The sequence below is a fragment of the Schistocerca nitens genome, chromosome 1 (genome assembly GCF_023898315.1).
Source record: "Schistocerca nitens isolate TAMUIC-IGC-003100 chromosome 1, iqSchNite1.1, whole genome shotgun sequence".
Taxonomy (NCBI): Eukaryota; Metazoa; Arthropoda; class Insecta; order Orthoptera; family Acrididae; genus Schistocerca; species Schistocerca nitens.
In genome coordinates this window covers 1,027,559,430-1,027,570,674 of record NC_064614.1, presented here as the reverse complement: position 1 = coordinate 1,027,570,674, position 11,245 = coordinate 1,027,559,430, and the positions used below count along the sequence as shown (strand labels likewise).

Below are 11,245 nucleotides of genomic sequence, written 5' to 3'. Positions count from 1 at the left end.
CGATGAAAATCCGATTGAATTATGTCATGTATGGATCTGTCATTTTAAGAGGAATTAAAAGATGTGTGAAGTCGTAGCCGCAGGAACACCAGCGAAGAGTTTTTTACGATCTGAAGATTGCTCGATTGTTAGCCGAAACTAGTAAAGATAAAGAAAATAAAGAAAATTTCAATAAAGAAAATTTCATGAACGATCTTGATTTCATTCGTTTTCAGTTCCTAACATAAATTTAAAAAAAAATTATTTTACTTGAGAACCCCTCTAATTTCCGGTATCCCTGGGTACTGAGCTATTGTTTGCCACGAAAATCTATATGCGGTAAGGTAAGAAAGAATACATATTACTGCTCCACATATTTCGACTGACTGTAAGGGTTCTGTGTGATATCTGTGCAGCGCACTGGGACGCACTGGGTGGCGCTGCGTGATAACTTATCAGCTCACGCAGTTCGAGTGACAAGGTGCTGTGGTACTTGCTATCCATAACAGCGTTTACGTGGGCACGCCTGCGTGCAGCGAAACCGCAACAGATAGCGGCTACTCGCAACGAAACTACAGAATTTTTCAAATAAGGGACAACTTGCTTCCCTGGGTTATCTTATTGCTTGCGATTATACAACGATGACTTATCACTCACATTTATGTGCTCGTTGGCTCTTGGTTAGTCACTAGATTAACATAATACATAAGTTTCCAACTGACTTGTATTGTGTTCATCATGAATGATGAGTAATAATCTTATAACTATAGATAATAAGATAACCCAAATTTATTCCGAGGAAACACTGCATGTCTCATAGCGAAATTTGTGTGACCATACAATTATCATTTACTTCACTGTAAGTCTCAAATTGAATCCATATTTCTACATTTCCAAAAGGTTTTTGACACCTTTCCCCACATGCAGTTTCTAATCAGATTGCGTGGCTATTGAGTATCGTAAATGGTGTGCGGCTGGTTTCGCGATTTCATGTCATAAAGGACACAGTTCGTAGTAACTAACGGAAAAGCATCGACAAATAATGTCTGGCGTTTCGCAAGGATGTGTTACACGTCCTCTGTTGTTTATAATCTATATAAACGATTTAGGAGACAATCCGAACAGCCATCTTGCATTACTTGCAGTTGATGCATTTATCGTCTAGTAAATTCATCAGAAGATCAAAGTGAATTACAAAATGCTTTAGGCAAGACATCTGCACGATTCGAAGACAGTTGACTCTAATCAATAACAAGTGCGGGGTCATCCACATGAATACTAAAAGGAATTACCCTGCGAAACTACACGTGTGAGTGAGCTTAACTGTATAAAACTAGTCGTGATGCAGGCATACCCTTAAGAACGAATATTGGAATAAATATACGCACCGGAATGATTAATGGTATGAAAAATCACGGCCATAGCAATGACACTTTTTTTCATCAGTCTACTGACTGGTTTGATGCGGCCCGCCACGAATTCCTTTCCTGTGCTAACCTCTTCATCTCAGAGTAGCACTTGCAACCTACGTCCTCAATTATTTGCTTGTCGTATTCCAATCTCTGTCTTCCTGTACAGTTTTTGCCCTCTGCAGCTCCCTCTAGTACCATGGAAGTCATTCCCTCATGTCTTAGCAGATGTCCTATCATCCTAGTGTTTTCCACATATTCCTTTCCTCTCCGATTCTGCATAGAGCCTCCTCATTCCTTACCTTATCAGTCCACCTAATTTTCAGCATTCGTCTATAGCACCACATCTCAAATGCTTCGATTCTCTTCTGTTCCGGTTTTCCCACAGTCCATGTTTCACTGCCATACAATGCTGTACTCCAGACGTACATCCTCAGAAATTTCTTCCTCAAATTAAGGCCAGTATTTGATATTAGTAGACTTCTCTTGGCCAGAAATGCGTTTTTGCCATAGCGAGTCTGCTTTTGATGTCCTCCTTGCTCCGTCCGTCATTGGTTATTTTACTACCTAGGTAGCAGAATTCCTTAACTTCATTGACTTCGTGACCATCAATCCTGATGTTAAGTTTCTCGCTGTTCTCATTTCTACTACTTCTCATTGCCTTCGTCTTTCTCCGATTTACTCTCAAACCATACTGTGTACTCATTAGACTGTTCATTCCGTTCAGCAGATCATTTAGTTCTTAAGGTGGGAAATACGTATTCAGTCATTCAAAAATATGAAACATGAGCAAGGAGAGATTATCTACTCGAATCAAAGAGATGATGTAAATAAACTCTTTAGTTTATTACAAAAGAGGCATCAGAATGAAGAAGAAACTAAATAATTCATTAAATCACAAAAAATACAAACATTAACTAAGAGAAGTAAGTAAGTAAACTACCTGTTGGCGAAGTTACGTGGTACGGCCGGAATTAGCTCTTGATCGGATACCTGAGTTTGCGAAATTTAATTTGACCTGCCTACAGACCAACTGCACTGATTATTTTGTCTGACCGGAGAAAACCAAGCCACGAAGAAGGCGCTGTCGACTGTGGGAAAGTGAATCTGAATATAATTCTGAATGTCTTGTTGGTTGTGGTTCTAACAGGCCGAAGCTGGAAGCTATGCTCACCTTTATTGTCGGTGCGATGTGAGCAAATCAGTGACACCGTGTCTGGCTGCCATCAAGTACATTGCTAAAAGAGCTTTGCCGAGGACTCTGCTAATAGAGTCTGTTGTTCCAGCTGAGAGTGAAATCTGTGGATCAACACGTTCAATGCGAAGGCGAGAGACCAATTCCTTTTCTTCCAGTCAGCAAAGAACTGACTGCTCACTTACTCCCACCAAGAATCTCGGCAACTATATCAGTTATACCAATGGCGTATTTATTTCCTTATAACGAAATCTCCCGCCAGAAGAGACGAAACTTCGAAATCCAGTTCTCTCGATTTCCTCGCCACTTCTGCTAAAAACTTCGCACAACGCTTTATGTTCTCCTGATTTCACATCGATTTCACCAATCGGTGCCTTCCCAAGCAGCGGTTAGCCTCGCATCACAGGCACAGGGAAAAGCTAGAAAAATGTGCTCAAGGTTTTCCGTCAACTCAGCGGTATCTTCTGAACCTGTAGTACATCAGAGCTATTTCGATATGTTTTTTTCGACAGACGGGAGAGTTTTAACAAGTGAATGTACTTTTCCAAGTGCAGCCTGGACACCCTCTGCCTGCCACTCAGAGTTCTATAGTCCGGAAGAACCGGTTTCAGCTAGGCCGACCAAAATGGATAGTGCAATAAACTGCGCAGTAGACTGGGTGCTAGTATGATGCTAACCTAGGCGACATTACCCAAGGCAACGGGAGGGTAGCTTTACCTGTCGATCCTCTTGCTTGTTACAAACGTATCCTCGGCCCGCAGGTAATTGGTCTCGGCGTGCCACTCTCCTGTCCCGTATACTCAGTCCATCTTAATGCAGAATGTCACCCAGAAAAGCTGCTGAACGAGGAAGCACCAAGTTAAATTAAAGATTGTTGAAAAGAGGAGATGAAATCAGCGCATAGAACCACTGCTATCGCATTAATCCGTATCAAAATTTATATTATCAGACCCTGTCTAAATCAGTTCGCATACGATCGAATTATTCATCTAATATGAATGAAAAGAGAGACGTACCGAGTACCTTGGTGTTTTTCATCATACAGGAAAGACTTCCTAACACGTAAGTTTATATTTGATGTTAACAAATGCCTCTTTTTCAGAAACGATTTTCTTGCTGTTGCCAATCTGCATTTTATATCATCTCTACAGTGGCCATCGTCACTTATTTAGGTGCCCAAACACCAAGCCTTGTCCACCACTTTTAGTGTCTCGTTTCCCAATTTTAGTTTCTCAGCATCACCTGATTTAATTCGAGTACACTCATTTACTCATGTTTTATTTTTATTTCTGTTCAGTTTACAATTTCTTTCGAAGTCACTACCTATTCCGTTCAATTGATCCACCAAGTTCTTAGCCGTTTCTTGTAGAATTACAGTGATATCGGCAAACGTGGAAGTATTTATTTCTGTTTTCTGAACTCTAATTTCCTTTCCAATTCTTTTCTTTCCGCGTAAATGTTAAAAAAAGAAGCACTGCATTATAATACAAAGAGAGAAAAAGTGTCATAGCTCACCCGACAAGCTACACTGCCAAATGATACAGACTGTATCATTCCTGCTCTTGGAACTATTACTTTATTCCTATATATTACACATCCTTTGAGCTATGCTGTAATAGCAGATTTATGACGTCATAAGCCGGGAAGATGCAACTGCGACTGGTGCCGATGCCTTGGCGCCAGTTCGTGGAAAACTGCGCTAGCAGAAACTACTTGCATTCTGATTGGCTACTGCAGTGAAAGATGGCGGCGTTGATCTTCCTGTCTGCGTGCAAGTCCGCTAATTTTCATTTTCATTTGTTCATAGTGACGAAATTAATCTCCAGGTGTAGTCTAAAATAGCATGGAGATCTTCTCTGTACAGTGCTACTATGACGTAATTAGAAGTCGTTTTACACGTAATTTTAGATAAATAACAGACTAAGGAGACGCGACTCACCTCGTGAGTCATTGGCGGTGTAGCGATTGACTGGCCAGCAGGGAGGTTTGCTCGAGCTAATCAGCGTTAAATCTGATGGCACGGCATTAGGAACGGCAGGGGTTAAGTTCGGTCTTTTGCGACCAAATCAGATTATGTTATGGGTTCAGGAATGTTTACTTTGCCATGTGATACGTGATAATATGCAAAAGTGATAAAGGGCTAAGTTTTGGCCAATGAGATTGTTCAGTGATTTATCATGTGATTACGCAGCATTGTAGAACTCAGATTGATATTTTCTCTGTCGGGCTAGGTTTGTAATAAAAAATAGCTGGCGTCCGTACAAACGACCGGTTTACTTGTTTAGATCAGATAAAAGCCTTGGCCTCTTTCACTATAATTTTGTAAGAGCCTCTCATCAAATGCTGGGACAAGACAATTTGTATAGACGGCAAGATGATGAAACTATCAGATTTTCAGTGTCTTGTACTAATGCGATGAGATACAAGTATGGCCATTAGACGTACTGCTACTCCAGTACAAAAGAAGGCAGTTATGTGTTATCTACGGTGGCACAGAGCATGTAATAGCGTACTGCTTCCATAACCACGTTTCATTACTAGCTGCGTATTTAATCACTGGTGTGAAAAGATGTGCAGACCGACTGCAGTGCCATCCTTCGCCAATGACGTTACTGGATGCAGCGCTATCCCGGCCGTTGTCAGTTTTCCTGACCGGAGCCGCTACTTCTCTATCAAGCAGCTCCTGAATTGGCCTCGCAAGGCTGAGTGCACCCCCTACTAGTCCTAATACCAAGGATAAGTCCCTGGTAGTACAGGGAATCGAAACCAGATCCTGTACATGGCAGTCGCTGACGCTGTACTGACGGGTCTTATCCTTGGCCCGAGGGGGGCGGAGTTCTAGCTTGTTACAGCCTTGCCTCCTGTTCTTTGCAGGATGTGTGATGGTGTTTCCTGTCTTGAAGACGAGCGAGGTGGCGCACTGGTTAGCTCACTGGACTCGCATTCGGGAGGACGACGGTTCAATCCCGTCTCCAGCCATCCTGATTTAGGTTTTCCGTGATTTCCCTAAATCGTTTCAGGCAAATGTCGGGATGGTTCCTTTGAAAGGGCACGGCCGATTTCCTTCCCGATCCTTCCCTAACCCGAGCTTGCGCTCCGTCTCTAATGACCTCGTTGTCGACGGGACGTTAAACACTAACCACCACCACCTGTCTTGAAGATTTGTTCTGGCGCGGTTCGTCGAGTACTCCTGGCTACTGGCATGCGAACATGATATCGGTGGTCTTCGTTGTTTTGGGTTTTCTTCCTCTCGCGCGTGACATGTTGAATTGCTGCCTCGAGCTGTGCTGCCAGCTGCCTCTCGCCGTCGCGAACCTCCTTCCTCAGCCGCACGACTGCGCCTTCTAGGATGTAGTCCCAGTTGCACTGCGTGCATGGCAGTCAGCCAATTGACCACATTTTTTCCACTTTCTCTCTTTCGTTCAATCTGTCTGTATTTGTCATATTTCGTCAGCAGTTCTGAGCGGATGTCGCGTGACACTTATCAAACACCGTTAATGAGAACTTCACTCAGGTTTTGTTATCGCAGAAGTTGGCCAGTCCCTTGACGGAATGTGCTGGCCTACCGTGCTGACGACCTATCAGCTACGGAGGCGGACATATGTGCAGGCTACAAAAAACTACACATACAAAATAGATTGTTAAGAGGAGATAAAAATAAACACTCTTTTCTATGTGACATAAATGTCGCAGACGCACCTTTTCCCGGCTTGGGGTCCATGAAGGTTTTCACGTTAGTGGTGTTTGGAAATGATGCTCAAATTGCCATGTGGTAATTATTGTTTTATAGATGTTGGAGAAAACGTCGTTCTTTAGATTAATGCACGCTAGTATCTGCGTACTAATGATTGTTTGACGTAATCGAATTAAATGTGTTTCATGTGTTTCGCGATTAATGGGTACAGATGAGCAACCAGCTCTTCTGGAATGTGTATCGGTGCCCCGTAGACCGTATTTTCTCCCTAACAAGCTCGATGGAGGAAATTACCGTATCCTTCTCCGTGAAGTACTACCGGAAATGGCGGTAGGCAACGACTGTGATTCCGCCATGACGGGGGCGCAGCAGTCTTTCCATTGATGTGAGAGGACGTTTAATGTTTTGTCGAATTGTTGGACTGGGAGGGATGCAGCGCCGTGGCCACCACCTTCTCGCAAACTTCCCAGCTGCCGAAGAGCTGGTTATCTGTTTGGCTGAAGCTCCGACCGTTATTCGTGAAGCGGCTGGTTTTTTTCAGCTTGTTAGAACGCAAATGCCAGTTGTGCTTTATTGTAAACAGACGTCTTTTTCAGGAACATCTCTGAAACTACACAGTCTCTGAACATTACTAATGTCACAATTTACGTGGCTGCGTGGTGGTGAAATGGTGCTCCTGTTGACATTTTTATCTCATAAAAAAGTTGATTTAATGGAAATTTTCTTCGTTAAGGATAGAAACTGAATTAATGAATTAAAATTTGTGCCACTGCCACAACTTCAACCCAAGTCTCGTGCTTACTAGGCAACATACTAAGCACTACACCACTGTAGCAAGAGACCCGGGTCCTGACTGGCACAAATTTTAATTCATTACTTCAGCTAATATCGTCTGCCCCGATAAATGCGTGGTCAGTGCGGCGGTCTGTCACGTCAAGGGGCCCGGGTTCGATCCCCGGCTGGGTCGGAGATTTTCTCCGCTCAGGGACTTGGTGTTGTGTTGTCCTCCTTATCATTTCATCATCATCAGTGGAAGGCAACGGGAAACCATCACTGTAATCACTTCCCTAGACGCTCATGCGGTGGACCTCTCTGACGAGGCTTCCCCCATGATAAGACCTGCCTTAGGGCACAACACAAAAGTTTTTTCAACTTCTGTCCTCATCGAACATAACAAAATGCTAATTTCCTCTAAACACCCTAAAATTATGTGGAAGTACGAGGGTAATCCGAAAAGTAAGGTCTCCTGTTTTTTTATAAGTACATAGACCTGTTCATTTCTACAATGGTTTACATCAGTTTACAGCTTGAACATTTTGCTATTTTTCTACATAATCACCGTTTCTGTCGATGCATTTTTGTAGACGCTATGGTAGTTTTTGTATGCCCATCTCATACCAGCTGGCCGCCATGGTGTTTAGAAAGTTATGAATCTCTTCTTTCACCTCGTCGTCGGAGCTGAATCGCTGGGAACACAATGAACGCTGACAGGTACTGTGAGACTCTGAAAAAACTCAAACGGGCAATTCAGAACCGGAGAAGAGGAATGTTGAGCAAGGGCGAACACATTCTCACCATAACAACGCTCGCCCACACTTCGCTCGGCAATCCGTTGCTCTCCTGCAACAGTTTCAGTGGAACATAATCACCCACCCAACCTACAGTCCTGGCTTGGCGCCCAGTGACTATCACCTGTTCCCTGGGTTAAAAGAACATTTGGCCAGAAAGCGATTCAGATCCGACAGTGAGGTTATGAAACGTCCCCTTAGAAAAAAATTATGAATGACTGTGCTGATAAACCTCTTACATTATTTGCTTTTCAAACAGCTAAGCAAAACTGAACGTACTCAGACATTACTCTCTTTACTTATTCTGATCGACACTAAACTGACACACAATATTTTTAGCGCAACGCAATCTGACTTTTAATAATCCCTACAAAAGAATGGCCCTGACTAACAATAACCTATACCTTTCATGAATCACTTACCTCACAAAAATCTTCGTTACTCAAACTACTGCAATACAGCGAGCGCCAATACTGCCAGCTAAATAAAAGATTCTAACTACTGAAGTCACTGATAGGCATAGTTAGCAAATGAAAGATTTTGATAGAGAACAAACAATGTCTTTACCTTAATAGTGTTCAAAAGTCATAATATATATATATATCAGTTCATGACATCCAGTCTTACAAATTTACTGTCTCTGATGGACACACGTCCAGATCATCCGCTCTCAAAACTCCGCCATTCTCTCCCCACATCCACCATTGCTGACGGCTCACCTCCAACTGCGCAACGCTACGCGCTGTTAACAACCAATTGCCCAACGCTACAATGGCGGATATTCCAAGAATGCAAACCAGCCACAGACTGCACACAGCACAGTCAGTGATTTTCATATAGAGCGCTACATCGCGTTACCAACATAAAAACCTAAACAGCCTACTTACAAGGTGAAAGAAGAGGTTCATAACTTTCTGAACAACATGGCGGCGAGCTGGTTTGACATGGGCATGCAAAAACTGCCACAGCGTCTACAAAAATGCATCGACAGAAATGGTGATTATGTCGAAAAATAGCTAAATGTTCAAGCTGTAAACTGATGTAAACCATTGTAGAAATAAACAGGTCTATGTACTAAAACAAAAAATAGGAGACCTTACTTTTGGGATTGCCCTCGCAGTTTTGTACACGCTTTACTTGATTTCGCCGCACTTGGCATCCCCTGCGGGAAAGGGGTGCAATATTGGTTGATTTTGAGCCGTAAGACGACACGAAACGCTGCAGATCACTTATTACTTGTTGCCCTCATAGCGCGCTGGTGTCGGTGCAGCGATGCCAATTGTATTACCTGGGTAGTGGCGGTGTCGGTCTGGTGGTCTCAGGAGGATAACACTAACAACCGTGTCGGCTGCAGCGGGCGGTTGCGCAAAAGCTGCCCCTCCCCTGCCTTCCCTGCTGCTGGCCTAGGCAGATCTGGCTCCCCCCCGCTCGCAGTACCTCGCCTCCGCTGCTGCTGCTCTCCTGCCCGCAGCGAAAAGCGTGGCCGCGAGCAGTGGGCCAGTAGAGGGCAGCCGCGCGCCGCGATAACCCATCCCGTCCGCTCGTCCCGTGTACCGCGTATTGTAGTGTGCGCGCCATGATGGCCGAGACCAAAGTCACCGTGACGACGGGCACCGCCCAGGTGAACAGCGACCCGGGCCCGCAGGGCGCCGGCCGCCTGCCCTTCGGCATCAACGTGCCCTACTTCAGGACCACGCCCGGCATCATCAAGCTGGTGCAGCTGGTGAGTCCAACTCGAGCTGACGCCGGCGCAGCCGTCCCGAGAAATTCGCGCCTCGAATTTCGGTATCGATTTGCTGGTTACAAATATCACAACGCCATATTTCTGGGTGCCAAAAATGATCAGTGTTGGGGTAGCGTGAACAGTCCTCGGTCCTACAATAAAAGATTGTTTCAGTGCCAAAATGCGCTTATTTCTTGACGCAGTTCCGCTTAGGTCAATCGACGATGTAGAATTCAAGGGTTTTTGTATGTCCATCCTTTTAGCAGAAGGTCTCTGGGACGACGGCCGTTTGCTATCGTGACAAGTAAATAAAAACACCTACAGCCGTCTTTATGAGTTTATTTTATTTTGTCGCTGCCAGTTTCAACGCAAAAAGTGCGTCATCTTCAGGCTGTTTATGATGAGATACAGGTTGATATGACCCCCATGCATACCACATCCGTTGTCAGCATTACTGAATACGCAGATAATGTGTGCAGTTGATGGTTGGACTGCTGACACGTTATCTGCGTATCCAGTAATGCTGACAACTGATGGGGTATGCATGGGGGTCGTATCAACCTGTATCGCATCATAAACCGCCCGAAGACGACGCACAGAAGCGTTGAAACTGGCAGGGACAAAATATAATAAAATCAAATCATAAGGACGGCTGCAGATGTTTTTACTTACTTGTCACGACAGAATTCAACGGAGTGGACTCCATTCCTGACGAGTGATAATAGACGATAAACAAAATACTTATGAACCGCGCTTGTTTCTCAAATAACAACATTATAAGAGAACTGTATCTGTTACGTATCAGAGAACGTTGGTGGTTCACAACAGCAACTATTCGGTTTATTTTCTTAAAAAAAAAAAAAGTTACAGTTTTCATCTTCAGATGGCTCACATGTTTTCATCAAAACGCGTGAACATCGGTTTAAAGATGAGCTGTCGTGAAATCACCACCAGGAACATTTATTTTTATCGTCTGTCTAGAAAGAATAATATTTACGATCTACTTCGTAATTACATAAACACGCTGCCGCTTATACAACTATTTACTGGTCAACAACACTTGTTTTGACTGACTCATATCAGATGGGGAAATAACCTATGTTGTTGCCCAACGAACCTGAATCATAACGAAGAACATAGTGATTGTGTGCAAACATGAATAACAACAAAAATGTTTTTCTTACAAGACAGATGATAAAAGCAAATGTTCCTGGTGGTGAATCCAAGGCAACTCATCTTTAACCCAAGAACACCAAAGCGGTGAATGTGTTTCATTGCTACTAAAGCGTCGTAGAGTGTACTGTTCCAAGTTTTATCCAAAGTAAGTCATAATTTGTACGTTTTGCATTGGTTAATTACAATTATTATATCTGCAATGGTTTGTTACGTGCGAAATTAAGCACAAAATGCCCAGTTTTATGTCCTACAACTATCATCAATTGTACGAGGGTTCAGTAACCTACAGTTAATGCAGTGTTCCCGTGTATTGATAAAAACATGTAGCCGTGTCAAGGTGAATGATCATTTGGAAAACGACAACTGTGTTTTTAATGAACAAACAAAATAAACTTTTGGTTGGTTGTTACTTATACAGTTAACATTCTGTACCTGCCACAGCATCTGGACTCAGACTCGGATTCTTAACTTTCGCAGGCAGTGCTTTTACCGGCTAAGCTA

At 43.5% G+C, this 11,245-nt stretch overlaps 1 protein-coding gene across 1 annotated transcript in view; it reads left to right on the top strand.

Moving 5' to 3' along the window:
- Nucleotides 1-9,306: 9,306 nt before the first annotated feature.
- Nucleotides 9,307-11,245, top strand: part of LOC126196630 (uncharacterized) — a 466,961-nt gene continuing 465,022 nt past the window's right edge. Inside the window, exon 1 of the mRNA XM_049934580.1 lies at nucleotides 9,307-9,568. Within this exon, the coding sequence (XP_049790537.1) occupies nucleotides 9,422-9,568 (147 nt within the window). The 5' untranslated portion in view covers nucleotides 9,307-9,421. The remainder of the gene's footprint in view (nucleotides 9,569-11,245) is intronic.